The 21,354-nt window shown below is 42.7% G+C and overlaps 1 protein-coding gene across 11 annotated transcripts; it reads right to left on the bottom strand.

The window, feature by feature from the left end:
- Positions 1-1,793: 1,793 nt before the first annotated feature.
- On the bottom strand, positions 1,794-20,331 carry pecam1b (platelet and endothelial cell adhesion molecule 1b). Of its 11 annotated transcripts, none has more exons than XM_041964674.1 (16): positions 20,179-20,331; positions 20,036-20,071; positions 16,228-16,524; positions 15,655-15,936; positions 15,315-15,584; positions 14,131-14,403; positions 12,727-13,005; positions 12,105-12,383; positions 10,628-10,729; positions 10,477-10,507; positions 9,130-9,209; positions 6,880-6,933; positions 6,173-6,268; positions 5,653-5,709; positions 4,658-4,680; positions 1,794-3,611 (listed from the first exon to the last, which is right to left on the bottom strand). In XM_041964674.1, the coding sequence occupies exons 1-16, from the start codon at positions 20,219-20,221 to the stop codon at positions 3,510-3,512; spliced, it is 2,304 nt and encodes a 767-aa protein (XP_041820608.1). In that variant the 5' UTR covers positions 20,222-20,331; the 3' UTR covers positions 1,794-3,509. The 11 variants fall into 11 exon arrangements, with proteins under 11 accessions (XP_041820608.1, XP_041820598.1, XP_041820625.1 ...); XM_041964664.1 differs by having other exon boundaries at positions 1,794-3,614; XM_041964691.1 differs by lacking the exon at positions 5,653-5,709 and having other exon boundaries at positions 20,179-20,330.
- Between the last annotated feature and the right edge of the window lie 1,023 nt (positions 20,332-21,354).

Below are 21,354 nucleotides of genomic sequence, written 5' to 3' on the forward strand. Positions count from 1 at the left end.
TCAGATGGTAATTCATGGTGTCTTCATCATTATGAATCCTTTCACAAGCAGTATTCATGTGGTCAATCGCTAACCTAATATCAAAATATTGACTTTAAGTAGATGTACAAAAGTAGCCTGTCACTAGAAAAGTAAAAGTTCTCTTTAGGCAAGAATATTAGTAGATTCTTGTCTTTTTAGATGAATTAACATGTAATCAGCAGCATCTGAATGTTCTAGCTGGTTGAGATAGAGATAATCTGACACTTCCCATGCTGCTGGCTAGTTTGATACGCAGCAAGACTAATCTACAGCAGCCATTCAAGCCGCTCTGTGGGACTGTGTTCAGGCACTGTGGAGCGTTGAACTGCACATTAATGTCAGTATGCTAATATTTGCACGGTGTCAGTGCTGACATGTTGAAGTTTAGCAGGTGTGATGTTAGCCATGTAGTTTAGTGTGTTAGCATAGTAACATTTAATATTTGCACTGATCACATAGTACAACATACGCTGATGGGAATGTCAATAGCTTTACAGATATTTAGTCAAAGCAAAGCACCAGACAAAGTGGATGTTTGAACTGATGATGGCAGAATCCGGAGGGCCTCATGAATGTGTGTGCTAAATTTTAATGCAACATGTTTTATAATTGTTAAGCCATTTCACTCAGAACCACAAATGTCGGTCTGCAGGTGGCACTAGGGCCCATGGATGTGTGTAAAAAGCTGGAGATCCATCCAGTGTTTATTGAGATACTTCAGATTGGACCAGGGTGGTGGCCCAACCAAGACCAGCTAAAGATATTATCATGGCTGTAAATGCAACATATTTTATAACGTTATCACATGTTTTATAGCTAAAATCTTAATCTGCAAAGTAACTGTCTACAGTTTATTGAAAATATAAAATTACCTAAAATGGTAATGTAACTCAAACCAGCTCTGTGTTCTTCCTCACTGGGGATGAACAACAGGAGACTCTGAGCTGCCCTGAAGGATGTAGAAAGCTGGCAGAGAGGACATTTTAATTGTTCAAATGAATGACCGCACCAGGAAGTTCAGTAATAAGCAGGATGGATTCAGAGCAGGAGGACAGAATGAAAGACGAGGACGCACACCGATCGATGTACGCAGAGCTTGAACTCATGTTTTGACCATTTGGATGAATTCAGGTCATTAAAGCTTAATGGGATTTTAATAAGGATGCTGGCAGAGATACAGAGAGAGGAGCGAGGCGGCTGAATGTTCTCCTGTAAATACATTTATTCAAAACGAAAAAACAAAAAAAACCCTGCCGTTGCCATGCCAACACTACCAGTTCAAGCCCCTGGAGTCCTTGAGGTTATTGAACGCAGGCCATTCAATTACACGGAACTCTGAATATGACGTGAGTTCATGATAAACGATGTGGACGGTGATGTCATAGCTGGAATTAAATGTATCTTTAATAAGAACATTAAAATGGCAAACAGTCTGTCCTTACCTGTGGGATTAGGTGCTCTCAGGAGTGCAAAGCATGAGCGTTTTGTTGTTTAAGAGAATAGCACATTTGTGAATCAAGTTCCTGACAGAACACATTTGTTCTTCAACAACACACGTCTAAGCATTGCCCCTAAGAGCCCTTTCCCCCACTATCTCTTCACATATTGACCTTTATCATAGAGCTAGGAATGAAGCAGGATGTTTGTTTGTTATAAAAGAATGCAGTAAGATTGATTTGCTCATAGAGCAAAGTGCTTTCTATAACGTTGTAGTTGCGCAAATTCTGATCTTCAATAATATGTTAAGGTAGGACAAGCAAAGCCTGTATGAGTCTTGCTTTAAAGCTGCTTTAATTAATAGCTGCTGAAAACACGATGCAGACATATTGTCACGTTATAAAGTTGTTCTGGTGAATGTGCTAGAAAGCAGTTGCCTAATTACACATCAAACAGACTCAGAGCAACGTAAGAATTCAGTTTTTGGGCCCTGGGTGAATTTAAGTCAAATATTTACTCACTTTTTTCTCTGTTTTGATCTCCACCATCTCCTGAGGGAAATAACTGTCTCCTTGACTGCTAAATGTTCCATTATATTCACCAGTTAGTTGTCAGTTTCTTCAGTTTGCTATTTGGTGCATACAAAAAAACAGCTGCGTGCTGCTGCTGGAAATAAGGTTGATGAGAGCGAAGCTGGAGATCCAAAACAATGAGCTAAAAGGGTTCATCACTAAAACCACACCCTTCATAGTCATGTGATCCATTTTTAGTATAAAAATATTAATGACTATAAACCCACACTGTACGGGGTAATTAAGTACCCTTAGGTACAGTATATAATCACAAGATATGAAGTCACAACCAAAAAATTTAATGAAAAAAAAAGAAATTCTATCAGTCTAAGAATTCAAACTGTTTCAAGGGTGAGCTGCCACCAGAAGTTAGAAATGATTAATGACACTGAATAATCAAGCAAGAGTTAAAATGAAAATAAACTAAAAAACATTACGTATCAGAAAAGAAGCCCCTATGATAATATATCACAGCTTTTGTGGACTATCTGGTATTAAAAAAAATGTGTTTTTTGGTTGCACATGTGACTGTGATGTACTTTAAATGTTCTTAGACTTTGGCTATTTTACCATATTTTCCTTCAAATATTCATTTTCTTTACTTGTTTCTGGTAACTGTAATCGTTTTCAAATCATTTGCATTTGTAATTTGTCGTTTTCAAGGTCTTGTAATATCATAAGAGGTGATTCTACAGTCATAACATCCTATAGTGAAATTCAATATTGTACCACAAGATGGTGTCATAAGCCACCAACATTGAAAACAACAGCGAACTGAAGGAGAAGAAGGATTTATATTATTGGTGCAACAGTGCCCCCTAGTGACTAATACTAGTAAAATCACTACTGAAATATACAGTGCATTGACTGAAAGAGTCAGCTCTTGTGGTTAGTGTTACACTCACAAAACGTGGAACTGTATCATATTAAAAGTTGTGTTTTTTTAAGCAGTTACCAGACTCAACAACAACAGCTTCCTGTTACTGAACAGAGCACGTGCTGCTGAGCACCTCCTTTCATTGACAGTTCTTGCTGTTTTTGTCCTTGTATGTGATTCAGCAGTAGGATGTGTGTGTGTGTGTGTGTGTGTGTGTGTGAACAGAGCTGAGGAACATCCCAGAGTCCCGTGCTAACATTTGAATTCTGAATGCATCAACGTGTGTGACTACACAGCATCATGAAAGATGACAATGACAATGCAAAATAAAGCCAGTCAAGCTTCAGTTGAGAAAGAAGATGGTTTCCTGATGGCGGTGATAGCCGAGTCACTTTCTGCTTATCACTTTCCTTTGTAGCTGTCGCATCATGGCCCGACATCGCACAAGAAAAAGGCGCCGGCAAACACAGCAAAGATGTGTGACAGCCGTTTATTAAGATGCAAAAATATTTACAGCTAACGTAGCAGTCAGTTGTGTCACTGATCGGAGGGAGTGCTCAGTACAGCTGACAAAAACAGAGCTGTGTGTGAAGACAGGAAGGCTAATCCACAGGCGCCGGCAGGTCCTGGTAGTTGTTGACCTCTGGATAGTAGTGATCGGCCTCCGGTTGTTCACCGTTGAGCTCAGCGTACTCCACTGAACCCTGCTGCACACAAAGCAGAGCCATTAAACGACTGATTCATTTATTGTTGTAATATTTAAACCCTGGCTCATATAACACTAAAGCACACATCAGTGGTGTCCCTACGTAAGCGGACTGTGATGTTCAAAAGCATCTCATAATGTGTCATCATGAAGATACACTGATGAAAGAATGAACCATTTTTAGATCATGATGTCACGTCCTTAGCTTATTATTTCAAATTCCTCTCTTCAGCGGCCTCCATCACCATGTATGGACAAACAGTGCAGTCAGGAGCAGCAGTGATTAAGGCATGCTGGGGGACAGTATTCTGGCTGAGATGGGCTTGGAAGTAATTTGACTTGGCCACGGCGCTGATCGGAGCGGGCGATAAGGAAGGAAGCCCCAGCCCAAATTCTTTTGTTCTTGTCTGGAAACTTTGACAGCAGTTTCCCTCCCCTCTCACTCCGGACTATCGGCCTGCAAACGGTCACTGTGACCAGGAGGCAGCAGGGATACCTGGATGCTTTTATTAATTCAGTGCATGGGTAACATGCATGAGGAGTAGTACTGCATGAAAGGTATTTAAGCTACATCACCACTTTATATGAGTTAAATCAAAAGTAAATGAAGTTTAGTCAAAAGGCTTCTAATAACATGTTCTTTCCTTTCCTTTCAACACTTCTTAAATAACCACGACCTCTATGACTGAGAATCTTCATATTTCCTTTAAATGCTACACACACACAGACAGAATAAACTGGAAGCTCTTGGAAAATGTTAAGATTTCACCAGTGAAGCACTTCCTGTAGAAAGGGTGTGTGATTGTGACTGGCAGGATTGCTTCATGATAATTATATGAAAACTCATTGTCCTTAACCAGTATATAACTAATAAACAGTTCACTCCATTATAATGAGTGCATTCACAGTTATTCGGTGTGCACTGGTGGCTTCTCTGAAACATGTAGTTCTTTTTTTTAATGCTAACAAGCAAAAAAAAAAGGCACAGAAGCATGACGATGCTAACACTGGCGAGTGAGAAGAACATGAGTGTGAATTACTCACATAGCCATGGTGGTCAGCAGCACCTGAAGGGAAAAGCATCACAGGTTAACGCATGCATCTCGCTCAGTCACCGGCCGACCTCAGTTATTAGTCACTTGACAGTTATGACGGCGCGGCCGACCTCGCTGACTCACTTGTTCCTCCTCTGCAGAGGCCTTTGTTTCAGCCTTTATGGTTGCCTGCCACTGTGCCACTGCCTGAATCATACCCCCTCTCACTCTCACAGATGCTTCTCTCAACAATGCAGGCTTCTTTTGTCGCAGTTGAACAGGAAACATTAGGACTCAGATGGACTGCTTGATAGACACAACCAGTGTCTGACTGCTGTTCTAATGACACGAAGTTCCTGCCAGCAGTAACAGGACATGGTCACGGTCCTGCAGCTGGCGTGGGTAAACTATCCTTCATCAGCTGTCACTGATGAAGTGACACTAATAGTGTCACTAATACCAGTTAAAGTTACAGCTAAAGCTATTTACAGCTGCATTAACTGATGTTTTTTGCCACTTGGGGGCAGTGTACTGAGCTGAGGACACAACATTAATATATTATCCTCTTACAGTGTTGGCGAACATGTTAGAAAACAGCTGCACTATTCCCACATTAAACAGACAAAAGCAACATTTTCATTTCCAATTTCCACTCTCCCTTTAGCTCTGTTAAGGTTTCCACCAACTCTTGAATAAAAGATGTCTTATTATCCACTAAATTCTCCATTATACCCACTAGCATAAGTGTAGTGTACAGTGGGTTTATCACAAGCTGATGAGAACAGCGAGACTGAACAAAACCAGTAAAGCTGTGAGCCAGAAAACCAAAACAGTGAGCTTAAAGACGCTAAAAAGCTCTGCAGAAATGGAGGGAACTGGACAGTTGGGTGATAATTCTTTAGGGTTTGTCACCAAAAGCAACCACTTTTGCAATTACACGCAGTTATTTAATCCATCGTAAATGTAAAATATCAATCTGTGCAGCTTTAAGGATGTTAAACTCACCATGTGGAGAGTTTTGGAGCTCGCTGTACACTGTGTCTGTGCCTTTTCTGAGTGGGACTGTTAATGTAAAAAGCAACACATTAGCCTGCTTGAATATCAAAAGACAAAGTTTAGTAGATACTGTCTGTTTGATCTATCGCTAACACGAGTCTAAAAATAGGCGGGTTGTGTGACATTCTGTAATTGCCATCTCCGACCTGTCGGGACCTTGAGCACAAGACCATAACGAAGAGCGGGCCAGTATCAGAAACGAGCCTGGCAATTAGCTCAACCCTTCCTGTTTATAAGGTCTGCGATGGTTGTGGAAATCCCATCAGTTATCCCTGCATTTACAGTCAGGGGTAATTAGGCCCCTCCCAGGATGTGTCAGTCCATATTATCATCTAGGAAGGAATGCGGGCAAAGCAGAGAAAACTGTTTTTAGAGATGTTTGGGATAGAAGAGGAGACTGTAGAATGGTTAACGAGAGTTTATCAAACTAACAGCAGACTTTTGGTTTTTGTATGTGTCGAGTGGTTACCTCTGGCAGGGTCTGCTGGCCGGGGGTGCACCACCTCAGTGTACTCCACATCAGGCTCGTTGGACACCACGCTGCTCTCCTCGTCATTGGTCGCATCTAAACGCGAGAACAAAATTATCTGAAAAACGTGCTGTTATTTTAATGAGGGAATTGTTTTCATCCATTTCTGAACTTTGACGTTTCACATAACAACTGACAATCAGCTTGAGGTCTACTGACCAGCCTTTTCCAGAGCTTTCAACCAAATGATAACTGCTTGTGCTACAGACCATTAGTTGGTGTTAGTTTTAGTTTAGTTCTAAACTATTTCTAAGGTCAAGAATGAGCCTTCATGCTTAACATGGGCGAGAAATCCTGAAAGAGCCGTGGATGAAACCATAACTACTGGACTTGCATGCCAGCAGACCAGTCTCCATGACAGGTGAACAAACTGTCGAGTGATGCAGTGGACCTTGAGCGGTTGTCTGAATAACTCCCTCAACCTTGGTCAGTTTAATACACTAGTTAGAAAACTTTAGGTAGAAATTGCTGTATAACTGACATCAGTCAGTTGAACATTAGCCCGTAAATGCCAGATGTTTCCACAGTGGCTGCTGTTTGGCCAACGTTAGATAGGTCTGCTTTAAGGAAGAAGTGACGTTCTCAGCTGTTCCACACATTTGCAGTAAAAGCATTAATATAATGGTACATTTACAGGCCCAGCTTACCAGCGTCAGGCGGTCGCTTGCTCCACACACTGACCTCAGCTCTGTCCACCCTCACTGTGAAACACAGAAAGACAGACGTCATGTCATGAGGCGGCTGACAATCCCTGACTTTAATTAAATGCTAAAAAATCTGCACTGATTAGACAAAAAACATACCTTCATAGGTAATTAGCAGTAAAATCACACATTAAAGAGCCACATGTATGAATACTATCTGACATACAGGTGATGTGTGTTTGAGTGAATTCTTGAAGGAACAATTCCACTTTTCGGGAAATAAACTTATATGAGAAGAGTGATCGCACTCTATGCTTGTCTGCTGCTGCAGCTGGTTAGCTTAGCACAAAGACAGGAAACAGGGGGGAAACAGCTAGCCTGGCTCTGTGCAAAGGGAAAGCCAGACTTTAAATTTGCTATTTAATATGTTTAAGTCGGAAAGTGGAAAAACAAAACGGTACAGTTTTATAAGGGGGCCACATATAATTTTTCCACTCTGAATTTTTTTATAACTTTTGGGCAGAGCCAGGCTAAGAGTCTGTATGCTAAGATAAGCTAACCATGTTCTGGCTGTAGCCTCGGACTGAACAGTGAGATATGAGGGTGGTCTCAGTCAGACTGATTTCCTGAAAAGCAGACCTGTTTTTTCATGGCCAGACATTAAGGTTATATTCTGTCCTAAGAGCAGTAACGGAGCGATGAGAGACACTCTCTGTGCTGCAGCTGGCACAAACAGAAACTTTCCGCGGCCTCGTGCACAATAGGCCGTTAGTTCAGCAGCCGCTGCACAATAAGCTCTGGCAAAAAACAACTTCCCATTGCAACTTCCCAGTTGGTAATGTAATCTCACACACAGCTCAACCAGGCTTATGTGATTAATTTCCTCCACCTGCTGCATGTATTCAAACTTGCCCACCCTCCCCAAAGCCACCAGTTTTATCTACACAAAACTTGCTCTGTGCCAACATAGGAAGTCTCTTGCAGACTCTATTGTTTCAATTTTTCAAGGAAGTCTCTGCTGTGTGTTCCTTTTTAGGGAATGAATCCACTTCATGTTGGTATTGTCATGGATTTGTGCTTAGGGCTGTTGCACAATCCAGCCTGCACTCTGCTGCAGGATTAATGCACGATATTAATAAGCATGTTCTTGGACTCAGGAAAATAAATGGTACTGACACACTTCTAAATAAAACCGTTGTCTTTATTCTATTCGGGTATCTTCCAATCAGTCAAGGGATCAACCAAAAATATATACACACATTTCCTATGACGGTGCTATACAAATCAATGTGTCACCAAACCCATTTAAACATGCACATCAGACAAATGGAGCAGTTGCTGCAGTAAAGCACATGAAACCACACGGACATGAAGACAGGACAGAGACAGTAATTTTAAGTGTAAAATCAGAGGCCATCTAGACTGCAGGAGGAGGGGAGAGGGAGCAGCGGGTCCTGGTTTCTGTTTTTCATAGCACACCCCTCCTTTGCACTGAGGAAACTCCTCAGTGAAGAAAGTGTCCAAATACACTTGACATCACAAACAGGATTAATGCTCTCAAAGTCCTCGCTTAGAGCCTTTTTTTTTTTTAAGATTCAAGTCCTGCCCATCGTGGGGCATCTCTACACTGTGGCTGGGATACTGTAGCTGCTCCTGTTGCTGATGTCAGCGGGAAGCGATGCCGCGCTATCTCGCACCCCATTGGTCACTCTCCCCTCTGTGCCATCATAGAGTGGTGCTGCGCCTGGAAGAAGATGATAATGGGCGCTCTAAGCAGTTTGCAATAATGGACAATCAATGCCATCTACCATGACTGAGCAATAGCAGCATCTTCCTGCGTAAGAACAGCTTGTACCGCGAAGAGGTTACTTCCTACAACGACTGCATCCTAACAACAGCCGACTTTTCCTGCCTCTGCAATGCCACATACTTAAACACAATGTACATGCAAAAGAGTGACAGACAGACAAAGACAATACGCTCAGACGTACATGTTGTGCGTGCACATAAACTTGAACAGGATATCTACAACTGGAGAGCAATGTTGGCAGTTACATAAACAACGGTGGCCGGGTCACCATAACATGAACCCTGCATGCGTATTAGAACATGGATGATGGGATGAGAGTGGATTGCTGCAGCTACAACAGGAAACATGCCGTGACTGCTGAGGCGGGAGAAATGACAAATGGCTGTTAAGATGATGACTATTGAAGACAGTCAGTGGTGCATAGAATAGTAAAACCAAGCTACCTGTGGCTGCGTTATAAACCTCTGTGTCGTGGGTTAGATTCACTGTTAAAGAGTCATCTGATTTAGGGCTCGAAGGCTTTCTGAGAAACGGTGAAAATAAAGTCAACTTGGGCAGCGGTGAAGTCAAGGAAAAATCTACCAAATGCCAAAATGATCTCAACCTTAAATAGTAAACGCCACACATTCTGATGCGAGCTAAAAATGCGCTTCAATAACCACACCGGTGGTTTTGCATGTTGTAGCTGATCAAGATGACATACAAAAACGTGGGGGCCCACTCATTAAAACATTGCTCCATAGTGCCATTAGCGGTCAAAAATTCCACAGAGCACCTTACGTTTTTTTTGTGGTTGTTTTCTTGCATTTTTATCCAAGCAAACAACTCTTGTTGTTTAATACACAACATCCATCTACCAGAGTATACATACTCTTTTTCAGTATATTCAATGTACAGTTAGTTGCTACATGCTGCATTAGTACTACCGTATAATGTATATTCAATACATGTTACACAAGATCATTGTCTGTCTTTTAGTCTGTATTATATTATTTTTTCTATTCTTGTTATTACATATAATTTGTTTTTATTCTTAAATTGTATTTTGTTTGTCACCTGCTTAATTTATTCATTAGTTATTCTTGTGATTTGGCAATTGTAACAATGCAATTTACCTTAGGGATTAATGAATTACTCCAATTATCTAATTCAAAGGAATAGTTTGACATTTTGGGAATAAACAACTGTTTATTTGCTTTCTTGCTGGGTTAGATGAAAGAATGAATACCCCTCTCGTGTGTGTGTGTGTGTGCTAAATACAAAGCTGGAGTCAGGAGGCGGCTGGGCCAGGAACAAAATTTGCCTACCAGCATCTCTGGTCTCAACATCTCTTCACTAATTAATGCATTGTATCTCCTTTGTTTAATCCATACATTAACCCAAGTGAAAAAAAGTCCATCTGTGGTGACGGTGTCTTAGCTAGGAGAAGTAACTTCCTTTAGTCCTGTCGTCACTGTGAGGCGCACAGACAGGCAGCAGAGTGAATGAGACAGTGGCTCTCCATTTGGAAAGGCATTAGAAGGGGAGATTACGTTGCAAAAAAAGTCTCCAACAGTTGATCTTTGTGTCATGCTAATGTTTAACTAAGCACTGCCTAAAAAGATAGGAAATCAACATAAAGACTTTGAAAAAAGGTTGCGGTAATATTACCTTTATGAGCTTTTTACTGCACAGACATGCAAAACAACCAGTGTGGTTCTTTAAAGCCAGCAAATAAATGTGGACACACTGTCTCTAACTTCTCCAGAATATGTCACATTCAGACGAAGCAAACGTTCGAGCCAACTCACACTGACAATTCAGCAGCTGCGTCTCTTTTACCTACAATAAGAGAGGAGAGGTGAGAAGAAGAGCAGGAGGAAGAAGGTGGAGGAAGGCTGGTTTTCATACATAGTTATATATAAGAGGCCTGACTTCCTGGAGGACTGTAGGTCTCTCTACCTCTCTTGGATCTGAAGTACAGCACAGCCACCACCAGCAACACCAACGCCACCAGCAGACTGAAGCCCCCAATCATGGCTTTCTTCCACAACGCCAGGTGCACTATGGAGAGACGGACAGAAACACAGAGAGAAAAGAAAGTCAGTGACAAAGTGAAACACAAGAGGAAAGAAGGGGAGCGAATGAAATGGCACGAGATGGGACAGGTGGAGAAATGGCAAATCGATTGGTAGATTTGATGCAGGCATTTGTGTCCCCCTCAGCATGAACCGCAGTCTCTTTGGTGATCCCCTGACTTTTCATGGAACACCACTGTCAGTTCAAAATGTTTCATTGGTCCAACACTTAAATTTATGACCAAATACCTGAAAAGCTAACAGCATTCCCACCAGCCTCAGCTGCAGCTTTGTGTTTAGTGCTAATTAGCAAAACATCATACCTGCTGAACATCAGCTGGTTAGTGATGTCACTGTGAGCTCGTTAGGATGCTAAAATGAGAATTGAGCTCAAAGCCGACAGAGCTGCTATAATGCCTCTGAAGTCTTGTTGTAATATGTCTCGCAAGTCCTGCAACTTTATGGAAGTGCAATACTAAATCACTGGATGCTGTATGTAAAATGAAGGCAAAGGCCAAACAGTGTTGTGGAGAGGACTGGAAATCCTGGTCAGAGCTGCGATGCAGATGCAGAGACTGTCTGTGCTTGATGTTCTCTGGCTGCAGCTAACATCTGGCCAAAGGGAGCACTGGCTGCTCGTGGGGAAGAAATGCAAACTGCACAGAGAGCGAGCTATCGGAAAGTGACTTCATACTCGATGTTATATGGAGGAAAATCACTGATGCACTGACCTCTGTAGGTTGAAAGAGAGCGTGGTCAACTTTTCTGTGCAGCTGGAGGAGTCATGATTAGTTGGAAGCAAGATGGTGGGTAAAAGTTAAAGGTAAAAACTGGCTTTGTGTTTGAAGGTGGACTGAGTCATACTGGACACTGGAGGAAGATGTTGATATCTCCTTCTTCACAATGTGATCACATGCTAGCATGCCACATTAACCGTCCCTCTCGCTCCCTCCATTCCCTTCCCCTTGTCCTGAGCGTGAATGCCGCCCATTGCAGACTGGCTGGAATGGTGTTGGGGCTTGGTTTGCGACACCTTGTTTGTTTCCCATTTACAGAGCCAGGGCTGTGTGCGAAAACTGGATTTTTTTCCAGCACAGTCTCAGAAAGGACAGCTAGCAGACAATGAGGAGATATTGACTGAATTTCACATTCAGCAAATATCAACAATCTTTCTCCAGGCTGACTCACCCCACCTTTAATCTCAAGACACCTTAGAGATTTCATTTAATTTGTTAAATCTAAGTCTGTGATGTATCTCTGCATGCCCCAGAAGTAAAAAAGTCAGGGGTCAGGGTCAGCCACACAGCAGCAGGTCTGGAGTCAGTGTATTCCTACTGAACATGAATACCAATCAGACTCACCCTCTATGAAGACCGGCTCACTGGTGATGACGACGTTGGCGTGGTTGATAGCCTCGCAGTAGTACTTGCCACTCTGCTCTTTGGACAACACAGGGACCTCGTAGCTCGTGTGGTTCAGGTTGGAGGTTTTGATATACAGCGGGTGATCGGTGCCTTCACGGTACAGCTTAAAGGTGATCGGCGGTGTGCCTCTCGTGCTGCATATGAAGATGATGTAGCCTCCCTCAGAAACTTCTTGCGAGTCGGAGATGAAGGTCAGAATCAGGTCTGTGAGGGGCTCTGGGAGAGGAACAGGTGGAGGAAAAGAGGCTGACACGATCTCAACTATAAACTGAGGTTTTATTGCGTCATTAAAGCTTCACAGAAACTTAATGAAACACCGTCATTACATTAATGATTTCTTTAACATAACATTTTGTGACATATGCCCATTTGTTTTCTTACCTAGAGTTAGATGACAAGATCAATACCACTCTCATGCTTGTGCGGTAAATACGAGGCTACCACGAGCAAACTGGTTAGCTTAGTTTACCATAAAGACTGGACCTGGTTATGTCCAAAGGTAACAAACATTATATCATTGATTGATCTGGATTTATTGAGCAGTGTTGGCATTATTTACCTATGACCGTAGCGTTGAGTCTTTTACTGAGGGGGCCTTCCTTGTGACTATTCTTTGCCTCGCACATGTATTTGTTCATGTCATTAGCCTTGGTGATGTTGACCGTGAAGACAGCTTGTTGAAAAGGCAGCTTGACGCTGGCTGTGCTCAGCGGGGTGTAATCCTTCAGCAGGGTGTAGTTTATCGGCAGGCTGCCGGTGTCTGACTGACAGAGGATCATAAAGGGCTGTCCCAGGATTGCCCTGCCAACCACCGAGATCTTTGGAATGGAGACAGCAACTGAGGAGGAGAGAGAGGAGAGAGGAAAAAACACACTGACTCCCTGTGGACTAATCCTGTGAAGTAAAAACAAAAGGCCTGTTCAGACGTGGAACAGCTAACCCAGCTGGTTTTATGCTGTTTGTCATTATATGTAAAACTTTATTCAGGTACACAACGCTCGCATGATATGTGGCACCTGGTGCCCAGGAAGCGGTGGAGTCAGTGTTCTGGAGAAAAGTATGATGACACATATGAGGAAGTTTCTCTGTTCTCTCATGGGTTACATCAGCGATGAATTCAAAAACTTACCTATTAAGTCTTAATAAACGACCGTCGTGAGTGTCAGGGATCCAGTAAACACCCCCATTCTCTCACAGTCAATCCCCTAAAAAATTCTCATCAATTACATCAGTTTACATTATTAGAGAGCAAGTTTTGCCGCCTCCTTCATAATGTCTAATAACTAAGGCCTTAAATCTGCTGTAATAGATGGTTTTGGCCACTCGGGGGCAGAGGAAACTGGCAGTGAAGACAACATTGACATATAACCACCTTTTAAACTGATATGGAAAACTTCAGCAGGCGTGTATTCATACATCCAGCTGTTATGGAGCGACACTAGCCTAACCTTTATAGAAGAATCTCTTCAACAGCTTACAGGGTTTTGTTGTTTATCAAAGATTTTTTTCTTTTTATGCATAAGAGATGATAATTGACAGATAAACTTTAACAGTGCTCGTGATAAGGCAAACACGACAGACATGCACTGAGCGTGAACTCAGCTCATACCTAAAGGGATGTCAAACTTCCCACAAGTTTGGGAAAAATGCTTGTTCACTTTTTTACCCTCAGAGAAAAGTTAGAGAGGACTGATGTCACTTTCTGTGTGTGCACAGTGGCACCAGGACATTGAATGGTGCATTTCTGAAAGTGTTGAACCATTTCTTTGATCTCACGCTGCGGCGGCCTTCACGTTAACATAATGTTTGTATGGGTCCGACCTTGAGGGAGGGCTATTGTGACTTTTACGGAGAAATAAGGCCAACGTGTAAAATTGCTGACGCATTTATGTTATGAGGCATAAATCCACTGTTAATCAGTGTATTAAAATTTGCATGTGAAAGAGGCATCAAATCATCTTACCTTTGGGACGCACAGTCAGGGTCTCGCTGTGTTTCACGATGCCCTTGGCCTGAGCGACGCAGGTGTAGTTGAAATCGTACAGCAGGGCCTTGCCAAAGAACACTCCATTGTCCTTGGGCATCAGGAAGCTTTGGCGTGGATCAAGACTGTAAGTCAGCTGTCCCGGGCTGAGTCTCTCTGAGGCGTAGCTGTCACTTTTGCAGGTTAGAGTCATATATTCCCTTTGAAAGACTTCAGCTGGAGACATGGTGAGAGTGGGCACTGAAAACAGCTCTGTGGGTAGAGAACAGGACAAGTCATCGTCTCATTGATGTCATTCAATAATGTTCATAAGAGTGGAGCCCTAAAGATTAAGTCAAAGATTGTCAGATTCAAAAACAAAGAAATCACTTAAAAAATCAATTAATAGGCTAATTGTTGTAGTAATTAAATAATTAAAAGGGGTGTAACATCTAACATCCAAAATTTTCGCTATTTAGAAACTTGCTGGAAACCAGTCACATTCTTCTGAATTTGTGTGTGGCACTCGGCAGCACAAGTAAAGAGCAGAGGAGTCCTCCTTCTGGAAATGATATTAGTAACATGAGAATGTGTGAAAAACCTGCTGCCCTCAAAAAATACCAGATGTTATTCTACATGCCGCCGGGTGTGTATAATACTGCTGTGCAGGCAAAGCTTCACTCACAAGGTTTTTCATCACCCACACAGGGTCATGAAAAAAGATTCTGCACATGTGTTTGTGGTTTGTTTGTTTTTTTTGGGTGAAAAATTCTAAGCGTAATAACGTGATGCAGTTTCCATCCAAACCCATCAGTCTGCAAATCCATCAGCTGCCACTGAGTCGCACACTGAAACTCTAAATGCGGGCCACCAGTCTATATGACAATGAGGTGGGTGTGTCCATGTGTGTTCAGGGCAGTGATCAGTCCAAGGTTTGTGTATGTGTGTGTGTGTATGTATTTAACATCAGTGAGGCAACTGAGGCAGTTTATTTTTTGTGTGGAACCTGCTCACTATACATTTTCCCTTACTTAGTTTGGGCGTCCATAGCTGGAGCCTTCATAAGAACACAGTTAATGCCTACAGTCATCAGTGCTTTCCAGAAGAAAATCATATCAGTAGTTAGAACACAGGTTTATATGTACAGTGTGCTCACACAGATCATCGGTCCTCTGTCCACTCACCAATCACTGAAACTGTCTTTGTGGTGACCTTCACTACATTTCCCATCTCCAATCTGCACTCAAACTCTCCGGGGTCCTTTGCCTGTGCGACCATGCTGTGGTTGACTTTGGTGTCTCCAATGCTGAGAAGGCGGGTCCCCTGGCTCAGGTAGAGGTGGACATTTTCAGAGCTGTGCAGAAAGTTGCTCACGGTGCACGATATGGCGAGTTGGTCTCCTTCGTAGATCTTGTACTGAGGGACAATCTCCAAAACCACTGTGATGGGCAGCTCTAAGGAGACAACATCAATGAGACGGGTCCGATGCTTTGAAACATACAGAAAAGTCAAAAAGCCACTTACCTTTGACTGAAACAGTGATGGTGTTGCTTTGGTTGGACTTGAAGGAGCCCGGCGTTACGAGAACGATGTAGGCACAGTGAATTTTGTGTATGCCGATGCTGCTGAAGCGAAGCTTGGCCTCTGCCTGGTTGGAGTTGACCTGCTTCTCCAGGATTTCTTTGGAGTCCTCGTAGAAGTAGAAGAAAATGGAGCCTGTCTCGCCTGGCGCCATACACCTGGCCGTTAGCTCCTCCCCTTCACTGACCACACCTTTGTTAAGGTGGAGAACTGGTTTTGACAGGCCTGGAAGCCAAAAAATTGGGAGAAATGTGGTGAGATTTAAGCAGATTTTTGAGAAAATAAATAAATAAAGGAAATGGAGGTGAAACAGCACCACCCTCTGACAATGTTGAAGAACTTATATGCTGTTGCATATAAACGCATCACTTCCATCCCTGAAAATTTTTCAGGATTTTTTTTTTATCTTAAACATGGGATTTACTATGGCTGAAAAGGTATAGGAAACAATCTCCTTTTCCTTCACCAGCTTCAGTTAACAGCTCAGATACAGTAGAGCACGCTTTAAAAACCAACCTGTCACTGTGAGTTTCTTTGCTTCGCTGGTCACCTGTTTGCCCTCAATGCTGACTGCACACTTGTATTTGCCGGTGTTGGAGACTCTGGCCTCGGGCAGCGGGTACAGAAGGTCTTCTGAGGTGCTGGAGGTCTTGGTGTAGACTGTGTTGCTGTCCTTGTATATGGTGTACTCACGGCTGAGCGGCTCCTGGCCCGAGGTACTGACGATGGCCTGACATCTCAGAGTCACATTGGTGTCCCGGGTCACTTCGGTACTGGGCTCGATGGATAGGGTGATGTCTCTTATCGTGAATGCTACAGAGTGTATTCAAAAAAATGAATTAGACTTAATGTGCAAGCTAATCTACCGCACTGCTGACTCTTAGCTCTTTGAATAAGGATTACGCCGTTGTGAGTGCAGTTCGTAACTTGTCCTCTATGCTTTTTCAGTGCGGGTTCCTTCTATAGATTTATTCAAAGGATACTAGCAAAATACATCCTGATCTTTTTACTCGCTACTTGGTTTCATCAATTTGCACATGGCAAATGATGTATGTTAATTGACAGTGATGCACTCATGTTCGTGCAGAGTTTGTACTGTATGGACGTGCTTAGACTAGTGGGGTTTTGTAGGATATATTTCATCTTCAGTGTAATATAAACAAAGGAGATTAAAACATTATTTTAATTAGGTGGGTTTTTGAGCTTTGGACAGAGTCAAGATAGCAGTTTCCCACTACTTCCAGTCTTTATGCTAAGCTAAGCTAACTGACACCTGGCCTTGGCTTAACTTTTACTAATATACTGATTTACAAATAAGAGAGAGGTATCGATCTTCTCATTTAACTCTTGGCAATAAAATTATATTAAATAAATGAAAAAACAAGATATTATTGTTTATTTGAATGTAAGATGATTTTCTTCTTTGTGGTTTTCACTGTGTTTTCCTTCCGTAGCTCTCTCTGGAGTCAATTTCTGGGTTCACCTTGACTCCCCTGTGCACTCACCTGTCCTATACACTGTGCACGTCTGTCAGATGTTTGCTGTTTTTTACCCTGAGGAAGGCAAGAATTGCCCAATCGTTGAAACACAGAAAGACGGCACTGAGTCATGAGTGCTCAGCTTTACCCTCTTTTCCTGTGAGCTCTTACATCCACACAAAAGTCATGGTTCACGTACAAGTGGTGTGAATAGAATTTCCTTTGAATCGCCTCCCATTCCTGTTCAAATCAACACTCCCGAACGGTCATTTTGCTGGAATATTTGGAACGACCACCGCTGAAACATCGATTGCATTTGCCACAAAACTGAGTATCGGCTTGGCACTTGGGAAGCTGATGTGTTACCATGGAATTTCATCATGGCAGTGACAGCATACTCTCTGGGTGTGTGACTCACACAAGAAACAATGCCTGACATCATGGCTGTAAAACTCTTGGTAGCGATATGGAGATAAAAACAACAACAACAACAACGACAGGTGATAGGAGTAAATGAGGAAGAGAGCTGTCGTTCTACATGCTGCTGGACCTGATGGGGTCAGCCTTGGTGCTGTAAGCAGCTTGTTTGGAGATGAGAAGAAAGAAGGCTCTGTTGCCCGCAGACGTCAGGGTTTCCAGAACCGCCGGTTTATTTTCAGGGCACTTTGTAATTCTCAGCCCTCATTGTCTCTGGATTGGTTGCATGAACTGACCCCAAAGCTCGAACAGGTGGAAACCAATGAATGATTCACAGGAGATACAGTATTTGTTGTCAGGTTCGGGAATAAAGAAGCGACTGCTCAAGACTAAAGGATCAACAATTTGTCTTTTAGGAAACACTTATAGGCAGCTTTTAGAAATGAAACGCTTTCATTTCCTGCAGTGCAACCAGAGACATCTGAGGCATCTGCACACGTATGTCAAGCCCCCCCCCCCCCCCCCATCATCAACATGGTCGTGTATCAGAGACAACAGGCTGCTGTGGAGACTCAGGGTGGGGCGCTGTGGGGCAGTAAACAAATCTGGAGAACAACATGAAAAAAAAAGGACAGGAAAAGCACTTTGTGAGACAAACAGGCCACTCGGGGGCCCTTTCACCGTTTCAGAGCCTGCTGAATCTGGCCCACACCCAGCATCCATCAGCAGGACCTGGCAGGCCTGATGATGAGAAGAATCAGGCGAGCAGGACAGAGATTTGCTGTGGCCTCTCGATCCGGTGTGCGAGTCGTGGCAGGTGCATGCTCAGCCGGTGTGGAAAGTACAAAGTATATTTACATTTTAAGCTGCTGCACACTCCACTACTTTTCAGAGGGGAATACCATCTGACAGCTGTAGTTACTGTTCAGGTTAAAACTTGACGTTAAAGAAGCATTTGATAAGCTGCTAAAATACAACACAATATTAGAGATTAAACTAGTTGTTCCCACCTTCTTTATCTTAAGGCTGCTTACAAAACAGCTGTGTTTGTGAGTTATCAGCTCTAGCAGAGACGGATGTAAGTAACTGTTTGAAGGCCACAGGTCAAATTAGCCACTATTTCATGACAAAGCATCGACTGGAGACCTGTGCAAAAAAATGAAAAGATCTGAATCTGTACAGCAGGACCTTGTCTGTCCTTCCTTTCTCTCCCATTAATTGTCTCACAGCCCCTCACATTCATCTTGTGAGCCTCTGGAAGGACCTGACCCCCGAGGCTGGAAACCACTAAAACTACCAAACTATACACAGTAACAAGCAGTTCAAACGAGCTCAACCAGCCACGACAGTGAGATGCTCATCGATGCAACAACTTATACTTATACTAATACTGTTTATATATCAATCAGAGTGAGTATTTTTACTTTTACTTTTGCTGATAATACTTCTGTACTTTTACTTTCCATATTGCAAAGTGATCATCAAGAAGGGAAAGCAAAAATAAATCTAAATAGAAATCGGCTACAAATGTTAGGTGTATTTGTTTCTGTTGTTCTCTAATTCTTACACTGAACTTAATTTCCCCATATCCCATACATTACATATTTCATCTGCCTTAAAATAAAATTAATAAAACTTAAAATCATCAAAAAAAAGTTTATTCTTATATTCTGCTCACGTTTTATGTCTTGCTTTTGTCTTTATTAAAATAAACAGTAGTTGGTGCTTTTTAATAAAGCTAGAAAAGTCAGTTTTATGTCCATATGCTAATATTAATATTATCATAATAAATTAAACTTTAAGTAAATTTTTTTCAGTCTGGTGAAATAGTGGACAGATCATCTCTTTGGGGCACTACAGGACATTCAACATTCAACAGGAACAATCTGACAAGGGCACATCTGATAAGCCTATCATGTAAGAAGCAAGTACAAATATAAACCACGAACAATCAAAACCAATCAAACTATGGGTCTTTCTTCAGGTCTGGACCTTGGCCTTGGCTCGGTCAACGCCTCCATCTCTGCTACAACTGATCCGGACTGATTCATGCTTTCCATCAGCAGCCAACTCAAGGGGACGGGGAGGCGTGTGACACTGCTCGCCATCATGTTCCCAACGCTTCCTACCACAGCTCCTCTACCGTAACACACAGCAGCGATCAGAGAGCTCTGATAACAAACAGGACTGTTTCCACTGGCTGACTGAGTCTCTCCTGGCGTTTCCACTGTGTTTCCAGTGGCGGACAGCTGATTGAAAACCCAATCAAAGCCCAGCGACTTTGTCTACATGGAAAGTAAAGCAGTGATGCTCCACAAACACTTTGCCTTTTTTAAAACTCCAAACGACTGCAGTTCTGAAAAAGATAATAAATTGTCTCTATGTAAAGACACATCTAATCCTAGATTGAGTTTTTAGATCGTACTCACATTGCTGTGCGTTCACCACTCTCCCTGGATGGAAGTCTTGGGGCAAGATCAGAGAGTAAAGCACCAGGTTAGAGACAAATCTATCAACCACCGCCACTAAAAGAAATATAAAGAGTTCCAGTAGAAAAGGTCAGCGGTCTTACAGCTGGACAGGAGCGTGGAGGTGAGCAGGAGCAGGAGGCCCATCCTGTCTGAGGGACACTGAGGATCCCAACGCTGGCGGCTCCGCTGGAGGTTAACAGACGTGTGACTGTGGTGCCTTACAGGCCGTGTGTGGGGGGCAGATCTGATGCTGGTGGGCGGGAGCGGACACTAAGGTGGTGCCATACCTCAGCCGCTGAGTGGTCAGCCAGCGGTGGCGGTTATCAACCAGAACAGCCGTCGGCTTGGCTTAATTTGCCAGGAAGTGAGTGTTGTTTCCTCAGGATGTTCGTGCCGCCCGCTCCTCGCTGTTGTGGAATGTTGTCCTCTGGCCTCCTTCGTGTGTGTGCGTGTGTGTGTGCATGTGTGTGTGCATGTGTGTGAAATGGTAGTCACAATAATGTTGGATTGCTTGGGGTGCAGTAGTGAGGCCTTTCACCTCTGACGTTGGCTGGCAGGGCCGTGCAGGTAGAGACAAGAGCAAGATGGGACAACATTGTTTGTGTCGCCAAGCCCATTTCCTGAGGTGAAGATAATGGTTTAGCGCAGCCACTAAAAAGTGTTTTCACTGACATTCATCTTAGCCTGGCTCTTTCAGGACACGTGTAGGTGGCACACACTCTTCCCATCATAAATAACACGTGGATGAACCACTGAGGACAGTCGCTGTGGTCTTCAGTGGTTGGTCAGGAACTTGACTCAAATTCAAGGTGTGCAATAAACAACATCATGTCTACCTGAACAAAATAAAGCTCCAAACTAAAGAAATATGACGTTGTCAAATTCGGAAGATATTAAATATTTCAAATGTTTTCAAAATGTCTTTAATGTCATTTATCACAAAGGAGTTTTCACCAGTGTCCTTGCTGCTGGATTCAGACTGACCCTTAGCTAACAACAGCTAGTTGGCGAGTCTGCTCAGGGGCTGGGGCCATGTGATTGGCTGAAAGATAAGCGGTGTTCACACCTCTACTGTCATAAAACCAGACATAAATAAAGTGTTATTGGGAAAAATGCCACTCTGAGAGAAAAAGATATTTTGAAATAAATTGTCTATTATGAAATAAAATTTCACTGAGTTGACAGATTCATACTAATTAATTCTTTAAATGACCTCATAATTTAATGGTGTATTTATATATCTACCACTTATTTGTGATTTAGTTTCGAAAAATTCT

Source organism: Chelmon rostratus, chromosome 3, assembly GCF_017976325.1.
Source record: "Chelmon rostratus isolate fCheRos1 chromosome 3, fCheRos1.pri, whole genome shotgun sequence".
NCBI classification, from domain to species: domain Eukaryota; kingdom Metazoa; phylum Chordata; class Actinopteri; order Chaetodontiformes; family Chaetodontidae; genus Chelmon; species Chelmon rostratus.